Genomic DNA, 26,316 nt, shown 5'->3' with positions numbered 1-26,316 from the left:
AAATTATAAAAGAATGGGATAGAAAAAGGATACTAAAAATGTTATATTATGTAAGTAAATGGACCTCATCTTTAATACCATGATTAGCTCTGATCACCCTGCTTCAAAGTAGATATAACAGAAGTAGAAGGGGACCAAATATTAGTGACAAATGATTAGATATATGGAAAGATTGACATACAAAGCACTGAAAATACTGGGACTGTTAAGCTTAGAGAGGAGCTAAAAGAGAGGACATGACAGAAGTATATAACAATGAATGGCATACAGGAGGTAATGAATGGCATACAGGAGGTAAATTGGGAGTTTCTATTTACCCTTTTAAAATACAAGTTCGCATCCCATGTAAAGACAAATTTAAAAACTGAAATGGTTGTTTGTCTGTTTTAAAAAAAGCCATAATGTATACTCAGCCTATGGAAGTCAACATCCCAAGATACTGGGGCCGACAGAGTACAAGAAAGGATTAGACTTCACATGGGTGACAACAAGTTCTATAGTTACATGAGGTGTTTTTTTTTTTTTTTTTTTTAAATCTTAACCACTTGAAGAGCAACATGTCAGTATCACACATTAAAGAGTTTAGGCTATTAGCCTAGTACTCTTCTGTTAGCAGAGACATACCTTGTTCAAACAATTAGATAGCTTGGACAACAATTTTACTCCCTCTCTCACCCCGTCCACTAAGTCAAGAGGCTGCAGCAGCAGAAACGGGCTCTGAAAAATCCTGATCCAGCTGGAGAGCATTCACTTGGGGTAGGAACTGAAGACAGCATGTTGATGGCAGGGCTGCAGCAGTGGGACTGTTTCACTAACATAGCAACCCAGAACTGGGTGGGCACAAAGGTGGCTTCAGATCCCCTTAGTCCCATTCTCTCCAGACTGCAAATTCTATACTGCAGTTAAAAGGAGCAGCACAGAATCTCAGATCTTGGATTAATTCAGATTATCCATTTTTCCATTCAGGTAAAAAAGGAGTAACAGTCCTAACAGCTAGATATTTATTACTACTCATCAATACATGTAAGCTCCATTGTCAAAGTAAATAAAATCACTAAAGCCAGTGCGTTAAAATCTTTTAAGAGGAGAGTGAAAGTACTTTACACTTCAGTGTATGAATCATATTTCACATAACTTCTTGGTAAAAGGACAGGGATACCTTGCTGTGATTGAGCAAAGCTGAACAGGTCTTTACAGTTCACTTCAGCTAGTATTTTTTCTAGGACTGGATACCTTCTGATCACAGATTTAACTAAATACCTTAGATGAGTACAATTAATGTACCTGGTTTTTCAAATGCATATACCAAGTGCTTTTACAAACAAACAAAAAAAAACACCTACAATCTGGAGGTCAAGAAATTAAAAATTAAGGCAGCACCTAACCCCCCCACCCAAAAGCACACACACAATATGAACTTTGCCCTTTTATCCATAGCACTCTGTGCTCTCTCACTAGAAGACAAGTATAATTCTTGACAATTATTACAGTTAGATAACATGTTAAGTGCCAAAAAAACAGGCTGGTTTAGCCAGAAATCTTGCTACTAGAGGCCTCAAATCCCATACACATCATTAAAAATAATCAGTCATACAGAGAACTAGAAGTAGACTCCACTACCCCAAGGCTCTGCTTTTCCTCATTCCCATCAGAGGAGAAGTCATACACCAGATAATGAATTCAGGAGGATTGAGATTTTTTGTTGTTTTATTTTTTTAATGTAAGATTCTAACTTAGAGCAACATTTAGGGGAAGGACATTTGGGGGAAGTTAGTCACTTTTCTTGTGGCTACCCTGGTATAACATTGTAAAGTCTGCTTCTTCAGCTATTGGCCAGAAGCGTCAGAGACACAGAGTCTGACCTACAGTCATGCCAGAACCCCACAGCACTGCAGGAAAAAGTCATATGAAAAGTTTATTTAAGAAAGAGAACCAGAGGTACCTCTAAATAGAGAGCAAGAAACTTCAATATGTGCAACTCTGGACTTCTCCTCTTCTCAGCAGGATTTACAAATCTGTTACCCCCTTTTACAACATTAGAAGAAGATGCTCAGGCCAGGAGACAGGGCTAAGCAGACCTCAGAACCTTAGAAATTAAAAAGGATTAGTTCAAGTGTACATTGTTCTGGAGGAGGGGAATGGAACCAAGTAGTTTTCATATAAACACTTCTCAGATGGTTGAGAATTAATGACTGACAGAAAACTGACTCTGCACTCTAGAACAACCCCTATGGAAGAACACTGTGCACATATATGTTTAAACTATAGGATCAAAGCCCATCAGAACCTGAGTGGGCTTTATGAGCAGCCTTCCCGCAGTCTGATGGATCTGTTACCCTTCTTGTCCCTTGCTGAAATCAGATCCATTTATCTGGTTTTAGAGAATAATTCTTTTTAAGAACTGAATTAAATGGCTCTAAATATTCTCAGAACTAGAACCTTCTGCCATTTACCCCTTCTTCCCTGGATAAGGAGAGAAATCCAAGAAATGTATTTGTTAACAAGGCTAGGACAAAAAGAGGTTTCATTAGTGTTGATAAGTAAGGCCCTAACAAATTCACGGCCATGAAAAACGCATCACAGACCATGAAATATGGTCTCCCCTGTGAAGTACTTTTACCCTATAATACACCAATTTCATAGGGGAGACCAGCGTTTCTCAAGCTGGGGGTCGCAACCCAAATGGGGGTCACAAGGTTATTATAGGGGGATTGTACTGCCACCCTTACTTCTGCGCTGCCTACAGAGCTGGGTGGCCAGAGAGTAGGCACCCAACTCTGAAGGCAGCATCCCTCCAGCAGCACAGAAGTAAGCGTGTAAGCAATACCATATTATGCCATCCTTACTCTGCACTGCTGCTGGAGGTGGTGCTGCCTTCAGAGCTGAGCTTCCAGCCAGCAGCCACCACTTTCTGGCCGCCCAGCTCTGAAGGCAGCACCACACCAGCAGCAGCGCAGAAGTAAGAGTGGAAATACTGCGACCCCACCACACAGACGCTAACCTTGCAGCTCCCCCTCTCCCTTTCCCTCCTCCCTCGCTTTTGGGTCAGGACCTCTACGGTTACAACACCGTGAAATTTCAGATATAAATATCTGAAATCATGAAATTTACAATTTTTAAAATCCTATGACCATGAAATTTACCAAAATGGACCGTGAATTTGGTAGGGCCCGCTTCCAGGAAGATTATCTGCAGCATCCTTTCTTAAATGGGACAGACTGTTGGGCTGCTATAGTCTGAGCTATAGCATTTCCCCATCCAGTTTTATTTATGCTGTGTAAATAAAATAGATTGTAGTTTTGTGTGTGTGAGACACAAATCCTGGTATGACGACAATTACAGATATGCAATGCATAACATACTGATTCTCCACAGTGGACTGATATTCCCTGGTACCCTGTACCTTGTGTAGTCATTTACATATGGGCAAAATGGGTGTAACACTTTACTATTCCAGCATTTTACACTTCCTTTGCCCATGTGTAAATGACTACCCTTGATGCAGAGCAACTGGTAATTAAATCTACGGAGGTGAATTTGAAGTTTGCCTTCTGTAAACACCATACTTCAGGAACACCAATTGCTTCCTAGCCCTAGAAGTCAGAGTAAACTGGTAACTAACTTGTATAGAAGTCAGTTCTGTCTGATGAGCAGTCCTAAAATAGCTTTCTACTGGAAATGAAATATTTTTCGGTATATACCCAACACAGAACAACACATACCGCCCCACTTCATTAATTTTCATTTTAAGACTATCATTTTAGATAATCTGGAGAGCTGCTTATTAAGATGACTTACAGGATGCAGCGTGCGAATCCCAGCTTGAGGAGACACTTACGATAGTTCTCATCAAACTAGCATGCTAAAAATAGCAGTGTAGCCACGGTAGCACCACGTACAAGGTAGACAGGCAGTGGGGAGCACTGGGAGGGGCTAACCACCCCAAGTACATACCCAGGGGGTACATATTCAGGTGCCCAGCCTGAGCTGCTGACCATGCTATTGAAGCTGCACAACTATTATTAGCATGCTATCTTGATGAAGCTAGCACAAGTATGTCTCCTACAGCTGGGAATCACACCTCAGCTTCAAGTTCAGACATGCCCACAGGCTGAAGATATTTGATAGCTATAGGTTAGATGATATAGATTCACCACATACCTCTTCTAAAGTGAAACTCTGAACAGGATAACAATCTTTAGTTATGCTCCTTACAAGTAGTAAAATAACTACTATATTTCCCACAAGTTACGTAAGTGCATCATTTAAATGTTTGGTGATCATCCATAAGGGAAAACAGCAGTTTAACGGTCTTGTAAAATAACTCAGTTTAAAGCAACTTATATGCAATACAGTTTAATGTTCCAACAGAACACACTACAAAGTATTAACTACAGCTAATTCGAATTCTTCACTAACGCATATTTTTAACTAAATTGAATAGTTAACTGTGCAGAAAAATTCAATTTACATCAAAAAAGCTGTCATCTTAATTAAAAAACCCTATTCTATAAAAAAAAAGTTATTCCTCGAAAGTGAGCAGGATCTCTCTTCCATGAAGGGCATTCATGAGGTGCAGATTTTATACCCTTGAGAGAAATTTAATAATCACCCTTCAAAAGGGATTTTAAATAATTTAAAATGAATTTTCTAGGAAACTAAGTCCACGATAAGCAGTTTAATACTGACATACATTTTGCATGTTCTGTTCTGTTTTACTCAGTGTGCCAAATTAAGCATTGCACACTGAAAACATCTAAAAAAAATAAGAATCAAAAGCTCTACTTATTTCATTTGCTACAATTTTATTTCCTCACCAACTTTAGAAAACTTATTTTAAGCACTAGGAGAGTTTTTATTTTCCTCACAAATAGGACCAAAATTCCCATGAGAATCAGTAATTCTTCCTCTTCACCAGTAAACGAACCACAAAAGCTTGCCCACTACTGGTTGTCCTATGGCACCTCATTTGTATGGGTTTTTTTTTTGTCTGATTCCTTTGATGGAAGATATCAGGGTTAACAGCTAGGGAGCAGACGGATCTGTTACATGGTAGACGACATTAGAAGGGGCCTAATATGAGAACTAGTTCTCAAGGAAATTAAAAAAAAAAAAAAAAATTAAGAGCCAGCAACAGCTTTAAACCCTTGTATTTATTAAAATGACTCTGATGATATCAGATGATTAATTTTTATTATTGCTTGAAATGGTTACTGCAAATGCTCACTGAACAGTAGTTTAGTTTTATGGCAAGTGTAAGGCTAGTCACCTAACTAATGAGGTTGCTGTGTAAAATGCTGTAAGAGCTAGTAATTCTGCCCTATTTATGTGTGTCAAGTAGGCAAACATCAGTCTCTTCACCACTACTGAGTGGTATTTTCTTTTTTTAAATAAAAACCAGACACTTTAAAATTTGGCTAAGAATATGTAGATATTACACCTTCCATAGCTTATCCCTGAATTAAGGGTCTACCACGCCTCTCTTCAGGAAAGCTTATGAAAAATGGCAAACAAACTTGGTAACACCGAGGAAGTCATCTTCCAAGACAGGCTTTTAGTTAAAGTGTGAGGGTTGAATCAAAAAGTTTATTTTCCAGATTATTAGGGAAGTAACTCAGGGACATGCAAGTTACAACACTTGTAATTCTAAATACCGTCAAAAGCCACCTACAGCCATACATAGGTGCTCTTTTAGTCTTCTTATGTATAAATCAAAAAAGTCAAAATAGATAATATAACTAAGTTGGTAGGGAACTGGAATGAAAGTCAGGTCACCTGGGTTCTATTATTCCTGACTCTGCCACTGACCTGCTGTGACTTCAGGCCTCAGTTCCCTCACCTGTAACAAGGACAGTTATACCTATCCACCAGCATAAAGTAGTTTGAGATCTACAGCAGACAGACATTAAACAAACCAATTATATTTTACTGTAATTTTGGCAAATATTGCTGTAGCTAAAATGCCAGAAGGAAGATGTTTGGAGAGACTTTGGAGAAGGCCATTGGGGAAAATGTGTGTGGGAGGGGGAAAAAGTGTGTTTTCAGGTCTACAGCGGTGAAGGAGAGTGTGGCATCTGTGTAGTTACACCAATGTAGCAGGAAAAGTGAGCCCCTAATGTATATTCACTGCAATGATATGGTTTACCTTGGCTTCCAGCCAGAGAATGCAGCACCAATGCAAGTCAGTCACTTTTTACATTGATGCAGAACCCTCCTGTGTAGACAATGCCTCAGTTCTCAGGAATTCCAGAGAGGATTAACAGGAAGTTTTGGGGTTATAAAAGGAAAAAAAATTAAAAAAAAAAAAAAAAATGGATCATAGAATCATAGAATATAAGGGTTGGAAGGGACCCCAGAAGGTCATCTAGTCCAACCCCCTGCTCGAAGCAGGACCAATTCCCAGTTAAATCATCCCAGCCAGGGCTTTGTCAAGCCTGACCTTAAAAACCTCTAAGGAAGGAGATTCTACCAACCTACTACACAAAGGATCAAGCAGAGGAGACTGAGAATTAAAACTGGTTTGGTCAGACCTTGAGAACCTTGGCATGGATGCATGTTCTGCATCCCCAAAACCACTACCATAATTAACTTATCAAGCTATGACCACAACAAACTGATATTTAATTACTTTGCAGGAATATGTTGCCACTCACCATCTATCATTTTTACTCTAGCCAAACAGCCAGTAAAAAAACAAACACAAATCTAGACAGCTCCCTACTACACAAAGGACAGCAAAAGAATAAGTTTCAGTCTAATAATGGTAGTCAGAAGAAACAAAGGACTATAAACAGTGCTAGAGCGGAAGCCTTTCAGGAATATGACGACTATCTTTTGGATGGAAATGCTGAAAGGCATAATAAGCAATTTTACCACCCATGAATCTACAATATACAGCATCATTCCTTCACTTTGGAGGTCTGTTTCTGTTACAGGAACAAGCATTACAACCTATGTACTGTTGCCAGAATTGCTAGTGATGGTAGAGCAGCTCTCAGAAAAAAGAGACTCCATCTTTAAAGGGCATTCTCAAAAGCATCACCCTCAGAGGAAGCAAGGTTAACCATGGGTCTGATGATGGAATAAGAAGAGTAGTCTGGTCCCTACAATGAGGTGGTTCACTTGTATTGCATGAATTCCATGTTTCTGGAATTGTTTAAAAGAGTAATATGAGGTTACAATCAAAATTAATAAATTAAGAATAAAATCCCTCTCAATGTTACATTTTTACTGTACCATCTTTTACAGCACTTCACTATTTTCAGTAATTTGTATTTATGATCCAAACACAACCCTCACTGCAGTGAATAATAATGACCCATAATAAGCTCTCAGAACTAGCGAAGAGCAAACTAGAATCTACACATAGAAGTGGACACACACTATTCAAGATTAACAGCAATGCGTTTTTTTTTTTAATAGGACTTAAGGGCACGTTTGCTGTTGTACATTCAATCACCATAAAACTAGCTTTAATCAGAATGGCAAGAGGGGTACTGGTGAGTTTACTCTTGGCAGCTATTGTTTGGAAGAACATTTTTATTTTTTAAATCAGGAATCGTATCTTTTTCAGATCAAGTCCACTTTCACAATGAGTCACCAATAGAGGGTAAAAAGACTAATAAATCAAATAATCTTTCATTACCTCACAGACAGTACTTTGAAGCAGTTAAGCAGCCTTGACTAGGCAGCCTTTATTAAACTTCATCAAATGCTTGCAAACTGAAGTGTTTTATTGAAAAACTCCAAACATATCAAGAGCTGGTGGAAGATACCATTTTATTTATTAGAGCTGAGTGAATTTTTTAAGATTAATAGTTTATCTGTGGAAAAATGAAGTTTCAGGTTGACCAAAAGTATTCATGAATGTGACTCAAATTCACTGAATAGTACCAGCCAGTTTTCTTTTCCAGCCTAGAGAGTCACAAGGCAAGTTAGGTGATATTCACAAAACCATCAAAGAAGGTGGAGGCATTGCCACCTCTATATTCCTTATAGCACCAGGATTAGCTACCTGCAATACAGGAAACTTCGGTTCAAGTCCCCATTCTTCCTGATTCACAACAAAATTTTGAACTTGGGTCTCCCACATTGCAGGTAATGACCCTAACAACTGAACTATAGTGTATTTGGGGGTGGGTCATAATTTGTCTGGTTGAAGCTATGCCATGTTGGATAAATAATAAAATATTCAATGGAGCAGAGACTGAAACCAAGGTGACCAACCCTCTACCCCCCAGGATGAGTACTCTAACCACCAGGCTAATACAGAGTCATTCTGTATGAGTATTTACAATAAGTGGAACAGCTTGAATAGAGAGCTCCACCCCAGAATACCCTAGAGTCTACCGGTTATTGCATTCACCTGCAATGTGGGAGACCCAAGCTGAAAAATTTGTTGTGCATCAGGAGGAATGGGGACTTGAATGCAAGTCCCCCACATCCCAGGTGAGTCCTCTAACCACAAGGCTATGGGGTATAACTGCAGCAACACCAACACCAGTTTTGTGAATGACATTTCCAAAATTTGCTTTGCTCTTAATTAAAAAATAAAAAAAAACAGTTAAAAATGCTGGAAAATAAAACTTGTCATTTGACCAAAACCTAATTTTCTTCCATGTTTTTTCTTGCACAGAAAAAACAAAACAAAAAAATCATTTTAGGTCAATGCAAGATGATTTTTGTTTGTTTTTGGTTTGCTGGTCAAAAGAAAACAAACAGCAACACACACACCAAAAAAACAACCACCACGAAACAAACAAAAACCCCACCAAATTCCCCTTCCTCACCTCAGTGATTATTCGCACAACTCTACTTATTATACACTCAAGTGAATGAGATGCCAGGGGCCCTCAATCCCACTTACTTTAATGGATCCAAGGGGAAAATGCTCAAGCTTGCATTCCAAAATGGCACATAAGGCCTCAGTCCTGCAAACGCACCAAGGTGGATTTGATTTAAATCACTAGTCAGGATGACTCAATTTAATCACGGATTTCTACATAAAAGTGCATTCTTGTTGGTTGTTATAACCCTAATACATATTCTTCACAACTCAGAAACAGATGCACGTTTCATTTTTAGAAGGTACACAGTATACATTTTTAAACAGTAATTTATACTGAAAACTTATCAGATTAGTTTTATAGCTAAATCAGAAAATGAATAATTGTTTGATTATTTCATTTACCAAAGGTAATTGAAGCAGATGTTTATGAAGTCATTGGGAGTTGAACTATTTCCAATTGAACAGGTTAATCATTAATATTCGGAGGATTTTCTTGCCATTCTGTATTAGGAGGAGAACATCACCAGACAGATATTAAAATTGTTTTTTTTAAACAACGTGTGTATTCTGGATTTTTTTCTTCAACAGCAAACATATAACATTTTAACAAAACAAGCATATACATTTTTGAATTTAGTTAAATTCAAGTTTTTTTAAAATCAGGTTTGATTTTGATAAAATTGTTTAACTACAATAGTTAAATGAAATATTAAAAAATATTAAATCTACTACAGTCAGCCAGGTCAATACAAGAAACTTAAAATATTGGCTTCTGCAGCTAAATCAGTCGTCTTCACCTTCATTTTCCTGTTTGTTCATAATCTGGAAAAGAAAAACAAGCTTTCCTGCTTTTTAAGGTCCCAAACGATTTCTCAATTTGGAATGAATTAGTCCAAAGGAAGAAAATATTCTTTCTGCACCAGCAGAAGAAGCTACTGCTGTTAAAAGTGAGATCATGACTTCAACAGTGTCTGAATCCCAGCGCTTAAGTGACTTCCGCCAGTTCACTGGTATGACTTTCTTTAAAACATCAGCAGCAAACATATATTTCTTGAATGGTTCTTATTCCCAAACTGGGCAGTCTCTTTTAGGGCCCGCTGCCATTATAGGTTTTCCCTTCTAGTGAGAGAATGGTTTGGTAGATCTCAAATCAATGAAGGCTACACTCAGAAAGACCTCAAGACTTCTGGAATATGCTGCGCAAACAGTTTCACTTTGGTTTCTACTGCCTGTCCCTCCCTTCTCACATTTTTCTCCAGACTTCTTCTCCTTGTCCAGATCTATTCTGCCCCCAACAATCTTCTATTCCTTGAACTTTTTGAAACATTGCACTTTTAGAGAGAGGTAAGGGATTGACTCTGTGTACACAAATGTGCAGAAGGATGGTAGGGTTGAGGTCTGTTATTTCTTACCTCTAGATATTATTTATTTTAAAACATTTTTGCTGTTAACAAGTATATTACCTCTGGAGGGACAAATCACAATTTGAGAACTGCAAAACTAAGCATCTCTGATGGTATCTTCTAGACTGAGCACTGAGTCCTATTGGGTAGATAGAAAGATTAACCTAAATAATCTATACAGAAGCCCCTGGAACTCCATAAAATTGGGTCCCTAATCCATGAACTACTGAAACTCATTTACAAAACTTTTCTTGAACATTACATGATGTCTCATACTATTAGAATTTATAATCCCTATTCCATGATGAGATATCTTTCAGCTATAATGTATCTTAGGTTTTTTCCTCAAAAAACACTTTATCAAAAAAAAAAAAAAAAACTATTTAAATAAATAAAAGACATTGATTTTTATTCACCCTGAAACACACACATACTTAACTAACAAAATCAGACTGATTATGCACATGCTTAAGGTTAAGCATGTGTCTGTTTACAGCATTGGAGCCTAATCCACAAATTGCCTTTATTCACATGAAATAATCCTATTCAGCTCAATGAGGTTACTCTCATAAGTAAGGACTTGTAATATTGGGCCCTGTAAATCTATCAATCCATTTGTTTAATTTGCTCTGAGTGATATATTAACCACTGTAACAGTTTGGCAAATTTCCAGATATCAATCTAACAATATCCCTCTAAACATCCATGGATAAAGAGTGATATTCTTCAGAAAAGAGATTCTTTATACCAAAAGCAGAGTCTTGGATAACCAAAGATAGAATCTTTAAAATACAATTTTCTTTCCACTGTTCATGCTGTTTACTTTTGAATTTTTCTAATCTAAAAAAATGAAATTAGCCCAGTCAGATTCCAGTCTTTAGCTTGGAGGTTCTTAGTGTAGTCATGCAATTTTTTTTTGGAGCACAAACTGCAGGGGAAGGTTTATTTAATAATAATAAAAAAAATCATGGCAAGAGTTTCTATTGGTTCAGTTTTGCAAGTGGAGATTTGCTTGGAAACAGATCTTCGTTCCTTAGATATTGATCTGCACATTCCTCCATCTGATGAATTGATAACACATAATTGTGTACATTGGCTTCTTAAAATCTCTTAAAAGTGAATGTCCTTGATCACGACTGGTGCAAACCTGACTATAATGAAGGCTAAAGTTCTTGAATTATGGGCAATGACAATACGGGCACCAATACAATGGCTAGCTCCTGTCATGAAAGATTCTCTGGGAGTGAAAGGTAATCTGTCAGTCCTTTTCACTAAGGGAACCGGAAATGGACCAATATTCACCACGAATTTGACCCTTATTTCATATGCTGTAGGCTAGCCAATCATACTTCAGAAGATGATGATTGTTCACTACCAAAGTAGGTGAAATTTAAACCTGCAACCTTGACATGAAATCATGTATATCCTCTACCACTCCAAGAGCCATCTATTCTGCCAGGAGCGCCAGTGTTACGTAGTTTTCATGCTACACATGTAACTTTGACCTTGAAACCCTTCATCTTTGCTAGCATGTGCATTTATTCTACAACATGATCTGCAAGATGTTGGTTTAGAAATTTGTTTACCAGAAGTGATGAAAGAAGGTTTCTTAAATTCAGCATTAAAAAGTGAGGCTGTAATATAAAACTATCACTCATGTGCCAGTTTTATTCATACGTGACAGAACATGCAGTGCATAACATTAAGAAACTTTTACCCACATTAGGACAGTGAACATCTATTCTGTAATCTAACTTTGTTTCCACTTATAAAGCCTTTGCTTTTTGAAGTTATTTTTCGGTTGGATACAATGCATGAATTGTCCACGTGCATCATTCAAGGTGCTATGGTGATGGGCTCTATTATAAGAACCTATACAGGTAGGTGAAGACCATCTTAGCTCAAGAAGGGGTTGGAAGAATTGTATATTGCCTTTTTCAATGGCTGATTTTACACTAAGGTCAACAGAAGTGTATGTATGTGGTTTAAGGCAGCATTATGATCCTTCTGGGTTGTCCAAAACCAGTTTTGCACTTTCATTTTTTCTCTTATGGAAGAAGGATTTATTTAAAATACATGACTTGCTGGTTGGTACAAGGATATTAGAGGCAAGGTGGGAGAGGTATGACCTTTTATTGGACCAACTTCTTGCTATTATCTATTAGTAAATAGGTTTCAGAGTAGCAGCCGTGTTAGTCTGTATTCGCAAAAAGAAAAGGAGTACTTGTGGCACCTTAGATGCATCTGATGAAGTGAACTGTAGCTCACGAAAGCTTATGCTCAAATAAATTTGTTAGTCTCTAAGGTGCCACAAGTACTCCTTTTCTTTTTATTAGTAAATATTAATCCTTCTAGTCCTTTCTTTCTGTATATTTGATTCATTTATCTATCAACTATTCTTCAGAATCTTTATAATATTAACTAAGACTAAGTTGAATTCTAAGGCCCAGAACACTGACCGACAAGTAACCCTACTCAGGAATTTTATGCGTTAGGCTGGTTTCAGAGGAACAGCCGTGTTAGTCTGTATTCGCAAAAAGAAAAGGAGTACTTGTGGCACCTTAGAGACTAACCAATTTATTTGAGCATGAGCTTTCGTGAGCTACAAAGCTCATGCTCAAATAAATTGGTTAGTCTCTAAGGTGCCACAAGTACTCCTTTTCTTTATGCGTTAGGCTGTATTTAATAATTCATAGCATCTTCAGGTCTATAAAACTCCAGATATTCTAGGAAACCCTCTCCCCGTTGTTAAAATATAGCCTTACATAAGCATATATAAAGGCTTGGAAAACTAATAAGGGATGATTGTTACAGCAGATGTTTTGTGTTGGGGAATCAAAACAGAAGAATGATCATGGGATAAGAAGGACCCACTGAGAGATACTATCTTGAATTGTTGGGCCTCTCAGCTGTAAAATAATTATGCCTTCACATATAAATCAGGTAAACCGAGAGTGTGTAGAAATGACATCAGAACATATATTTCTTTGGCAAAAACCCTGTATGACGAAACTGGTAGGAGAAGTTAGTTGGGGAATGAAACTGCACATCCCTCCAGATACAGTGAAGAAGAGAGACAGACACACCTTAGATCTGACAACAGAGTGGTAATGTATCTTTTCATTCTGTATTCTATATAGTGCTGTACTAATCTCTGATTGATAATCATTGATTAAATAATTCCAATCAAGACTATTTTTCAACAATCTTGACTTGTCACTAACTCAGACATGCAACATTCTGCTGGTGAAAGAGACAAGCTTTTGGGTTTACACAGAATTCTTCTTCAGGTCTGAAAAGATACTCAGTGTCACACCTAATACAGGGTGGAACAGATTGTTTAGTATAAGGAATTAACATGTTATAAAAGACCATACAAGCTGAAGTGGGCAGTTAACATCTTTGCAGTTCTAGGGCAAAGGAGGGTTAGTGGGTTATAGATTGTTCTAACTAAGCCATAAAACCAGTGTCTTTGAGGCTATGTCTACACTACAGTTTGTGTTGGCAAAATTTGTCACTTGGGTGGAATATTCACACCCTCTCTGAGCAACATAAATTAAACTGACATTAGCATTCATGTGAGAGCGTCTCCTGCCAACATCACTTATGCCGCTTGCAGAGGTGGGTTTTTTATGCCGATAGGAGAGTTCTCTCTCCCGTCGGCATAGAGCATCTTCACCTAATGCGCTGCAGGGCGCAGCTGTATCGGTACCTGTATCAAAAGAACTGCTTCATTAAGGAAAAAAACTGCAGTTGCACACCACTAGTTATCAAACACCTTATGGTGGAAACCATATGGGGTATCATTAAACAATTACAATCTGTGCTTGACAGGGGCCACATCCTGAAAGAAATCTTTCCCAAACTCCCTCTTCTGGCCTCCAAACACCCCCCAACTTCGGCATATTCATTAACAGAAGCAAGTTTCCCACAGACCAAGACACACAAACTCAAAGCAGCACTAGACGTTGCCAGAACAACAGACACAAAACTTGCAGACATACCACCACTGCTATGATGATTAGTACCCAGCCAAACATACCTTTCAAGACATGTGGTGTACCTAATCCATTGCACTAAATACCCCAATAACAAGAATTACTTGTAATAAAAGTAGATAAGAAACTTTCAGAGTGAAGTCAATTTAAAATTGACAGGTCCCCTTAAAGAATCAGATCTGAAGCTTGATGGTACTTGGTGCATGAAAATATGTCTCTCCCCCAAAACAAAACAATAACCATCCCTGTAATATTTCTGCAAATATATAAAAGTAACTGGTTTTAAAAAGAAAGTTTCACACTATATAGTGCTTTCATTCTCCATGTATCTCCAAGCTTTCCAAACAAGTGATAAGTGCATATGTGGAAAATATGCAAGCATATATGCTTGCTACCATTACTATTTTATTAAATGAGAGGAAAATCAGCATGGACTCCAGGATATCAAAAAGAGCGGATAGGGAAAACTAACGTCAGAGAATACAGTCCAAGGTGCAAAATGCCAATTGTGCCAGACTACAGTTGAAAGAAAGCTTTAGGACTACTTAAGTAATTAGGTCACTCATCTTAACGTACCTGAGTGTTCTGGATCTTATCAAAAAGATAATATTCCTTTTTAGAAGAGATGTTATATAATGTAATATACTGGTTAGCATACTGCTGAAGGGCTCAAATATTAACTTTGAAGCTTACATCTTTTAATGAACAATGATCAATCTATCACAAAAGTGAATCAACTTGGTATATGTTGAATCTTTAAGACATTTAGCAAGTTAAAGACTGCAAATCACACAGTGCAGCTCTGCACTGGATCATCTATGCAAGACTCACTCTTTGGTGACATAGGACAAACCAAAGGCATTAAACAGAAATAAATATTTAATTATGGGTTCTTCAGTCTAGCAGAGAAAGATATAACACAGGGGTAGGCAACCTATGGCAAGCGTGCCAAAGGCGACATGCAAGCTGATTTTCAGTGGCACTCACACTGCCTGGGTCCCGGCCGCCGGCCCCGTTCAGCCCACTGCTGGCCCCGGGTCCCAGAGGGCTCTGCTGCCAGCCTGGGGTCCCGGCTGCCGGCCCAGGGCTCTGCTCCTGGCCTCGGCCCAAGGCTCTGCAGCCACCCCCTGGGGTTGTGAGGGGTGCAGACAGTGGCAAGAACCTTAAAACTTGTTCCAGCGCCACTGGGATATTTTTAAGTCCTGATTTGCTGCTTACATCACTATCACGCCACGTGGAACAGCACACTGCATTTGACGTCGTGCGTGCTGTCTGTCGCAATCCCCCCCCCCCCCCGTGAGTTGAGGGGTACATTTGACAAAATGTCAGCTCCTAAGAAAGCAAAGTTAGATGTCTGTTTATTTCAGCCTTCTTGGACAGAGACATTTGGATTTATTCAAAAGAAGGACCGTGCTGTTTGTGCTTTCTGTTGTGAAAGTGTTGTTTGCCACACATCAAGTGTTTGACATTTTGAAACGAAGCACAAGAATCATAGAATCATAGAATATCAGGGTTGGAAGGGACCCCAGAAGGTCATCTAGTCCAACCCCCTGCTCGAAGCAGGACCAATTCCCAGTTAAATCATCCCAGCCAGGGCTTTGTCAAGCCTGACCTTAAAAACCTCTAAGGAAGGAGATTCTACCACCTCCCTAGGTAACGCATTCCAGTGTTTCACCACCCTCTTAGTGAAAAAGTTTTTCCTAATATCCAATCTAAACCTCCCCCACTGCAACTTGAGACCATTACTCCTCGTTCTGTCATCTGCTACCATTGAGAACAGTCTAGAGCCATCCTCTTTGGAACCCCCTTTCAGGTAGTTGAAAGCAGCTATCAAATCCCCCCTCATTCTTCTCTTCTGCAGGCTAAACAATCCCAGCTCCCTCAGCCTCTCCTCATAACTCATAACTCATAACACTCAAGAAAGAAAACCTTTCTTGATGAAGCAGACAAGACTGAATTAAAAAGGCAGTAGCAGGATATGAGAAGCAAAGCAGTGTTTTTAAATGCTTAAGTGTAAGTAAAAATCAAGCCACAGAAAGAAGTTACAAGATTGCACAGGGCATTGCAAAAAACGGAAAGCCGTTTACAGATGGGGAATATATATAAAAAGTTTTTTTCAGCAGTTCTGAGGTTTTGTTCAATGATTTGCCAAATAAAGATACGATTGTATCTAGAATAAAAGAACTGCCGGTCTCTGCCAGACCAGTTGAGAGACATGTAAATGAAATGGAAGAAAACATTAACGAAAAGCAGACGACTGCATTAAAAGACACAGCAGTGTTGAGCGTTTCAGTTGATGAGAGCATGGATATATCGACGTTCCACGTTTGACAGCTTTTGCAAGATATTGTGCTTCCAATGAAATCCAAGAGGAACTTCATTGCCTAAAACCCCTGCATGGCGCAACAAAGGGGGAAGATATAATGGAAAGTTTTGTAAGCCATTTTGAAGGAGGAATTCACATCAGAAAAATATTTTGTGTGACAACAGATGGTGCTCCTGCCATGGTCGGAAAACAGAAGGGGTTTGTGAAGTTACTTGGAGATCAAATTGGCTGCCCGGCAGTCAAATTTCACTGTATCATCCATCAAGAAAACCTGTGTGCTAAAATTTCTAATTCAGAGCTTAATAATGTGATTAATACAGTGGTGCAAAGTGTGAATTTCCCTGTTGCTCTATCTGCTTTGACTCATGGTTTCAAGCACTGCTAGAAGAGATGGACAGTGCTTATAACGACACTTTACTTCACAGCAACATTCGGTGGCTAAGTCGTGGCACGGTTCTGGTGCACTTTATTAAACAGTTTTGATGCAATCAAGGCCTTTTTGTCAGAAAAAGGACAAAACTACCCTGAACTGGATGCTGACAAATGGCTGCGTAAGCTCATGTTTCTAGCTGACATCACCACTCACCTAAACAAACTCCACCTCTGTCTCCAGGGTTCAGGACAAACGGTTCTAGATCTTTTTGAAGCCTGGAAGGTATTTGTTGTAAATCTAGCAGTTTTTTCCTTGGGATATTTGAACTTTGCCTTTCCGCTACTTTTAACACATAAAAGAGCTATCGACACGTTCCACTGTCAGTGTCAATGAGATTGGAATGTACATGCAAGAACTGGAATCAGAATCTTCTGACAGATTTCAAGATTTTCAGCACTCTGGCCCAATGCTTTCTTTTCTAGTTAAACCTGAAAAGTTCAATGAAAGCGACTTGGATTTGTCTGTATTTCAGTGGATGGGTGTTGAAGATTTCAAAATGCAGTTCACTCAGTTAAAAAGCTCAGAATTGTGGACAGCAAAGTTTGGAGATCTGCGGAGTGCACTTGAAGCTACCGAGAGAGCTCATTGGGCCTCTATTCTGACCTGCTGACATCCTTGCCAGTGAAATTTAACTGTTTCAAGAAAATTGCGTTTGCAATGCTTTCCACATTTGGATCCACATTCCTGCATGAACAGGTATTTTCACACATGAAATCTGTCCTGTCCCTCTCTGAGCTGGTTAACAACTGATCATTCAGAAGCCTGTGTGAAGCTTAAAGTATCCAAATACTTGCCAAACATTGGAAAACTCAGCAAGGAAAAGCAAGGGCAAGGATCACACTCAACTGATAAGATCTGAATTTTAATTTAATTTTAAATGAAGCTTCTTAAACATTTTAAAAACCTTATTTACTTTACATTAAACTATTGTTGTGTTATATAACAGACTTGGAGAGAGACCTTCTAAAAATGTTAAAATGAATTACTGGCACGCAAAACCTTAAATTAGAGTGAATAAATGAAGACTTGGCACACCACCTCTGAAAGGTTGCCGACCCTTGATATAACATGATCCAATGGCTGGAAGTTGAAGCTAGACAAATTCAGACTGGAAATAAGGCTTACATTTTTAACTGTGAAAGTAATTAACCACTGGAACAATTTCCCAAGAGTGGTGGATTCTTCATCACTGGCAATTTTAAAATCAGGATTGGATGTTTGTGTAAAAGATACACTCTAGCAATAATCTGGGGGAAGTTCTATTGCCTGTGCTATACAGGAGGTAAGACTAGATGATCATAATGGCCCTTTCCAGCCTTGGAATCTATTAAACATATCAGACTGTATTTATGTATCTCTGTCTCTCATATGCACACGTTATCTTGAACGAAAACTGGTAACCCTATTTTAAATAAATATGCTGAACTCGCAAAAGAGTGTAAAAAGGTGTTGCTCCAGGACTAAACTTGGTCATTTTTCTGATTTAGATTAATAGATTCTAAAGTCAGAAGGGACCCCTGTGATTATCTCCTACCAAACAGGCCATAGAGCTTCCCTAAAATAATTCCTATTTGAACTACAGCATATCTTTCAGGAAAAAAAAAAAATCCAATCTTGATTTAAAAACTGCCAATGATAGAGAATCTAATAGAACCCTTGGTAAATTGTTCTAATGGTTAACTACCGTGTCTGGTTTTAGGATACAGATCATCTTTAATTTAATGTAAAAAGAGTCTGAAAAATAATGACAAGTTAGCAATGAAGAGCAGCATTACTGGCATACAAAGGCAAGTCTACACTACAGCGCTACGTTGGTGCAGCTGCACAGGGTGGATAAAAATCCATAATTTTTTTGATAAAATGCTTTTTGAGGAAAAAACTTACCTAAAGATTGAGTTATAATATAACTTAATTAAAACTAAGATATCTCATCATGGAATAGGGATTATAAATTTTAATAGTATGAGACATCATGTAACGTTTAAGAAAAGTTTTGTAAATGAGTTCCAATAGTTCATGGATTAGGGACCCAATCTTATGGAGTTCCAGGGGCTTCTGTATAGATTATTTAGGTTAATCTTTCTATCTACCCAATAGGACTCAGTGCTCAGTCTAGAAGATACCATCAGAGATGCTTAGTTTTGCAGTTCTCAAATTGTGGATTTGTCTCTCCAAAGGGAATATGCTTATTAACAGCAAAAATGTTTTAAAATAAATAATATCTAGAGGTGAGAAATAACAGACCTCAACCCTACTGTCCCTTTGCAAATTTGTGTACACAGAGTCAATCACTTACCTCTCTCTAAAAGTGCAAAGTTTCAAAAAGTTCAAGGAATAGAAGATTGTTGGAGGCAGAACAGATCCGGACAAGGAGAAGTCTGGAGATAAATGTGAGAAGAGAAGGTGTCAAGGTTCCTTCCCCACTCTGAACTTTAGGGTACAGACGTGGGGACCTGCATGAAAAACCCCCTTAGTTTATTTTTACCAGCTTAGGTTAAAACTTCCTTAAGGTACAAATTATTTTACCTTTTGTCCCTGGACCTTATTGCTGCCACCACCAAGCATCTAACAAAATATAACACGCAAAGAGACCACTTGGACACGTCTTTCCCCCACAATCCCTCTAAGCCCTACACCCCCTTTCCTGGGGAAGGCTTGATAAAAATCCTCACCAACGTGTACAGGTGAACACAGACCCAAACCCTTGGATCTTAAGAACAAGGAAAAAGCAATCAGGTTCTTAAAAGAAGAATTTTAATTAAAGAAAAAGTAAAAGAATCACCTCTGGAAAATCAGGATGGTAAATACCTTACAGGGTAAACAGATTCAAAACATAGAGAATCCCTCTAGGCAAAACCTTAAGTTCCAAAAAGACACAAAAACAGGAATATACATTCCATTCAGCACAACTTATTTGATCAGCCATTTAAACAAAACAGAATCTAACGCATATCTAAGTAGATTGCTTATTAACCCTTTACAGGAGTTCTGACCTGCATTCCTGCTCTGGTCCCAGCAAAAGCAACACACAGACAGAGAGAACCCTTCCCCTTCCTCCCCCCCCCCCCCAGCTTTGAAAGTATCTAGTCTCCTCATTGGTCATTTTGGTCAGGTGCCAGCGAGGTTGTCTTAGCTTCTTAACCCTTTACAGGTGAAAGGGTTTTTCCTCTGGCCAGGAGGGATTTAAAGGTGTTTACTCTTCCCTTTATAGTTATGACAGAAGGATATATGCTTGTTTTGTTAAAATAATATGTTTGTCACTGAAGAAAAAATTCTCGAATACATAACCATTGTTGTTTCAGTTAAATAAAACAATTTAAATGTCTGTCTGGTGATGTTCTCCTCCTAATACAGCATGGCAAGAAAATCCTCCGAATATTAATGATTAACCTGTTGGAGATAGCTCACCTTCCAATGACTTCATAAACATCTGCTTCAATTACCTTTGGTAAATGAAATAACCAAACAATCATTCATTTTCTGATATAGCTGTAAATATAATCTGAAAAGTTTTCAAAATAAATCACTGTTTAAAAATGTATAGTTTGTACCTTCTAAAAATGAAACCTACATCTATCTCTGAGTTGTGAAGAATACGTATTAAGGTTATAACAACCAACAAGAATGCACTTTTATGTAGAAATCCATGATTAAATCGAGTCTTCCTGACAAGTGATTTAAATCATGATTTTAAATCAAATCCACCCTGCAGCTGCACCAATGCAGCTGCGCCACTGTAGCGTGTTTGGTGAAGACACTCTATGCCAACAGGAGAGCGTTCTCCCCTTGGCACAATCACTCCACCTCCGCGAGAGGTAGAAGCTTTGTCAGCAGGAGAGCATCTCCTACTGATATAGTGCCAGGGTGCTTAGGTCGCTGTAACTTGTCTTTTTCACATCCCTGAGTGATGTAAGTTATATTGACTTAAGTGGTAGGGTAGACCAGCCCCAAGTCTCAAAAGGCAAGTCAAGAATAAGCCATAGAGGACTTTTAAATCAATATTTCTACACAGGGACATTAAAAGTGAAGACAAGTAGACACATGCTTGAGTAGATACGCACAGAGGGGTTAACGTGGTCAAAACAACAAGTATTAATCATAGAATCATAGAATATCAGGGTTGGAAGGGACCCCAGAAGGTCATCTAGTCCAACCCCCTGCTCGAAGCAGGACCAATTCCCAGTTAAATCATCCCAGCCAGGGCTTTGTCAAGCCTGACCTTAAAAACCTCTAAGGAAGGAGATTCTACCACCTCCCTAGGTAACGCATTCCAGTGTTTCACCACCCTCTTAGTGAAAAAGTTTTTCCTAATATCCAATCTAAACCTCCCCCACTGCAACTTGAGACCATTACTCCTCGTTCTGTCATCTGCTACCATTGAGAACAGTCTAGAGCCATCCTCTTTGGAACCCCCTTTCAGGTAGTTGAAAGCAGCTATCAAATCCCCCCTTATTCTTCTCTTCTGTAGGCTAAACAATCCCAGTTCCCTCAGCCTCTCCTCATAACTCATGTGTTCCAGACCCCTAATCATTTTTGTTGCCCTTCGCTGGACTCTCTCCAATTTATCCACATCCTTCTTGTAGTGTGGGGCCCAAAACTGGACACAGTACTCCAGATGAGGCCTCACCAATGTCGAATAGAGGGGAACGATCACGTCCCTTGATCTGCTCGCTTTGCCCCTACTTATACAAGCCCCTACTTATACTTATTCTTACAGCAAGACTCTGAATGGGTGTAAAATGTGACACCCGTGCTTGGGGATTAATACTTGACATTGTATTTATGTTTAGGCATCTATAACTATGCAGTCAACATATTAGATTGGTACTTGACCTGTGGCATTCAGTACAAGGGAGATGGTAAAGGAGTGGTCCTCCCTAGAAAGCGCTGCCCAAAGTATCTGCCATCAGTAAGGCGGCAAAGCAGCTAAGGACCCGAAGGTGGTGGGCCCATGGGCGTGCAAGGCTAATGCCAGAGCAGTTTCTCCTGCACAGCACGCACAGCGCGAGGGGCCCGCGTCATACCCCGCGGGATGCCCCCGGGACAGGGTGTGCTGGGCACGCCGTGTTTGGCTCCATAACCCCTCACCTGAGCGCTCATTAGCAACCCCCCCCCACCACTACCCCACCCCGGCGTGTGCAGCGAGAAACCCTCGCACCCGGGTCCGGAGGCGGGACACTGCCGGGGAAGCGCGGACCCCCGCGCCCGGCCAGGCCCAGAACCCGACAGGGCCCAGTTATACCCCCGCGCTCACCGCACGGTCCGGATCACGAAGTAGACGATGAGGGCGGCGCTGGCCACCACGAGCACCGCCAGGGCGCGCTGGGTCATGGGCTGGTTGCGCTCGGGCGGGGCGGACACGGCCAGGCTGCTGCCGCTGCTGCTGCCACTGCTGCTCCGCGTCGCCTCCCCGGGCGTGCCGCCTTGCGGGAGCGTCGAGCGGGTCTCGCTGATCGCCGCGGCAGCCTCCACGCACAGCGCGCCCAGCAGCAGCCGCAGCCCGGCCAGGAGCCAGCGCAGCAGCGGCGGCGGCGGCATCGCGCCCCTTCCCTGCCCGGCCCGGGCACGGCCTCCCGCCGAAGCCGCCGCGGGCTAGGCGCGGCCGGGCCCTGCGGCAGAGGAAGCGGAAATTCTCATCATGGCTCCACGTCCGGCCGGGCCGCCGCTGCCCTGGACGCTCCCCGGCCGCCGCTGTTGCTATCAGGTGACCGAGGCGCGGCGCCCCAGGCTGAAACTGGGGTCGGCGCATGCGCGATTGCAGCTCAAGCCTGAGGGCGCGCGGCAGGGCGCGTGCGTGGGGCCTTGGGCAGGCTGGTTGCTGCTGGCCGTGGCGCTGGGCAGGAGCGGACTGCAGGCGGGAGTCAGGCACGAGTCAGGACGAGAGTGTGAGCAAAAAGGGGGCTGCAGTAGGGTGACCCACCCCAGACCCTGTGCTCTGGGATAAGGCAAGAGCTGGAGGTACCTGGATCCTGCCTGGCTGTCTTTGGCTCTCATCTCCTCCCCCAGTTGCACCATCCACCACCTAGGGAACAAGCCTCGCTGTTCCTAGTGCAAGTACACGCCCGCTCGTAGCCCGTGGCTTCCCAAAGCACGAGCGCTGCTGCAGCCCAGATCTGGATCCATTCAGGTTTTGTCTCTCACTTCCAAGGCTCCTGGCAGGAACAGGGACCACGTGTATCAGCCCCTCCTACTGCGCCCAAAGCATTCCAGACCTTGAGTGTATGACAGTGCATGAGGCTGTGAAATAGATCCGGCACCTAGAGCAAGCGGGATCTTGGCAATTTTTGGCCCTAACCCCCACACTGTAAAGAAAAGAAACAAAACAATTAGAGCGGTTTCTAGTTCGTCATAAATATCTTCCTGCTTCTGAAGAAAAATGTGCCCTGTGAATAGGGTGGGTTTGCCAATTTTCTAATTGCATAAAACCAAACAATCTTGCCCTGCCCCTTTCCTGAGGCCCCGCTTTGCTTTCCGAGGATCCGCCCCTGCTCACACCATCCCTCCTCCTTCCATCGCTCATTCTCCCCCACCCTCACTCACTTTCACTGGGTTGAGGTGTAGGGTTGAGGGCTCTGGTGGGGGGGGGGGTGGACTCCAGGGTGAGGCTAGAAATGAGGGGTTCAGGGTGCTAGAGGGGGCTCCTGGCAGGAAGTTGGGGTGCAGGATGGGGTGAGGGCTCCTGCTGGGGGTGTGAGCTCTGGGGTGGGGCCAGAAATGAGGGGTGCAGGAGGGAGCTCTGGGCTAGGGCAGGGGGTTGGGATGTGGGAGGGGGTGTGGGCTCTGGGGTGGGGCTGGGAGGTTTGGGGTGTAGGAGGGGGCTCAGGGCTAGGGCAGGGAGTTAGAGCATGGGAGGGGTGTGGGGTGCAGGCTCTGGGAGGCAGTTTCAGTCCAGGAGGGAACTCAGGGCTGGGGCAGAGGGTTGGGGTGCAGGTTCTAGGAGAGAGTTTGGGTGCGGGAGAGAGCTCAGGGATGGGGCAGGGGATTGGGGTGCAGGCTCTGGGAGGGAGTTAGGGTGTGGGAGGTGGTTCTGACCTGGGACAGGAGGTTGAGGTGTGGGAGGAGGTTCGGGGTGCAGGCTCTAGCTGAGGAACATTTACCTCGTGTGGCTCCTGGAAGCAGCCAGCATATCCAGCTCCTAGGCAGAGGGGCCAGGGAGCTCTGTGTGCTGAGCACGCCTGCAGGTGCCACTCCCGCAGCTCTCACTGGGAGCTGTGGAGTCAGTACTCGGGGCAGGGGCCACCTCTGCACCTAGGAACCAGACATGCTGGCCGCTTCTGGGAGCCACGTGGAGCCAGAACAGGCAGGGAGCCTGCCTTAGTCCCGCTGTGCCACCAACCAGACACCTGGCAATCTCGACCAGATGCCTAGTAACCCTACCTCTGACACATTTTGGTCCAATAGCATTGGAAAAATTACCAGCTGGTACCTAGCTCATGCTGGATCATGCCAGGTTTTAATCTCAATCTTCTGAATTCTACTATCTGAATAAAAAGTAATGTACGAAATCCTAATGACCTTAAATGCCTGTTGCAAAAGGTACAGAATTGCAAAAACAAGCTGGTTCCAGCGACTTCTTTTTCCCAGTCTCCCAAATCCTACCACCTAACTGAAGAAGTGCAGTTTTTTCAGCTCTTTTGGAAAAAAACAGATCTCAATACAGCAATTACAATTTTGATTTTGCAAGAGAGCCATTTTCTGTTGAAAAAACACTGATGGAAAATTTCCAGCCTCTCTATCCAAGATATTTGCAGTCAAGAAGTGAAGGTAGAATTAACTTTTCAGAAATGAGAAATTAGGCAATGAGTAATAGTTTTCTGAGTCCTGACAAAACTATAGAGTACTTTCTGATGGACGGTAGAGTCGCTTCTTCAAAAGAAATATTCACAACCTCTATTAGTAGGGTTTTCATAGACTCTCTACTTTTTTTCCCCAACAGCCACAGATTTCATGAATCAGTCTCATTTAGTGGCTTTGATTTCCTTCTGTACATTTTTAGGGCTTCCTGAATGTGCCAGAATCTGGAGTGGAGAGTGTTGTTGTCAGTCTGGATTTTTCTGGTCAAACAGGAGCAAGAACATGTATTTCTATTTTAACAGTACAATTTGGAGACTATGAGCCAAAATAATTTAAAATCCAGCAGGCTTCAGGAATTGCAAATATCTTTGTGGTGCTAGTGTGTTTGGTTGGTTGGGTTTTTTTTCTCCACAACAGAACATGTGGCTTCCACAAAATCAATATTTTCTAGGTTTTTTTTTATTTTTCCAAGGTTTTTTTATGTTGAGAAAAATGAAACTAATAATTTAATTTCAGCTAAGGTTGTCCCATATTGAAACATTTTGGTTTGTTCAGACAAAGAGAAACATTTACTTTCAGACCAATTTGACATTAAACTGTCTGCCTGAATTGCTGGGGCAGCTGACCGGAGCTGTAGTTCAGGTGCCTCATTGCACCCATTTTCCCCTATTGTCTGGACTCCCTTGCCAGACTACATAGAATCATAGAATATAAGGGTTGGAAAGGACCCCAGAAGGTCATCTAGTCCAACCCCCTGCTCGAAGCAGGACCAATTCCCAGTTAATTGCAATGCATCTTCCATGATGCATTGCAGCTGCATTATGGTCTCCCTCTGACAGAACTGCCAGAGTGCATCATGGGTGTCCGTGACTGCAGTGCATCACTGAAATTTTTTGAAACTTTTAATTCCACCCAAATTAATATTTCAGCATTGTGTCCTGGTTTTAAGATGTACACAAATGTAGAAATATTGGAATTTCCTACAGGATGTAAATTTTGATTTTTGATTACCTCTAATCTTGGACCCTGTGACCCTGTGTACAAGAAAGGTGACCATTTGTATCACTGCTGTTACCACTGTTATACAATTACCATAAATCTTATACAAAGTGTGTCATGTAAAGTTTCAATGGAAACCTTATCCTGTTTTACATGTATCATCTTTGTATCTGACGTTATGAATATTGGCTGTGTGCTTGTATCTTAAACCTGTGTTTTGTTCCTGGGTGACACCCTCCAGATACAATTACATCAAGGTTAGACAGCTGTGTATCGATAGGCCATCAAGGACTCTCAGCTCTCACAATGGGCTGTTGAAAAAAGCTCATCTCACCCAGATAGCTCTTCCTGAGGATGCTTCAGACAACGAGGAGCCAATGGCCACCCCCTGTTATTCAGCAAACCATGTAAGGACATGTAATATACTCTTGTGACCCTGGACTCCATCTTGGGCCAGTAATTTTCCACAGACAGGGGCTGTGGGCTTTGTTTGGGACAGCAAACTTCCATCCACATGACAAAGGATATAAAAGACCTTTGAGACCCTTCCATCTTGCCTCTTTTTGCTCTAATTC

General features: G+C 41.2%; 1 protein-coding gene across 1 annotated transcript in view; it reads right to left on the bottom strand.

The window, feature by feature from the left end:
• FAM174A (family with sequence similarity 174 member A) overlaps positions 1-22,666 on the bottom strand; it is a 39,560-nt gene extending 16,894 nt beyond the window's left edge. Inside the window, exon 1 of the mRNA XM_048851414.2 lies at positions 22,203-22,666. Coding sequence (XP_048707371.2) covers positions 22,203-22,486 — 284 coding nt within the window. The 5' untranslated portion in view covers positions 22,487-22,666. The remainder of the gene's footprint in view (positions 1-22,202) is intronic.
• Between the last annotated feature and the right edge of the window lie 3,650 nt (positions 22,667-26,316).

This window comes from Caretta caretta, chromosome 5 (genome assembly GCF_965140235.1).
Source record: "Caretta caretta isolate rCarCar2 chromosome 5, rCarCar1.hap1, whole genome shotgun sequence".
NCBI classification, from domain to species: domain Eukaryota; kingdom Metazoa; phylum Chordata; order Testudines; family Cheloniidae; genus Caretta; species Caretta caretta.
This window is presented reverse-complemented; position numbering and strand designations above follow the sequence as displayed.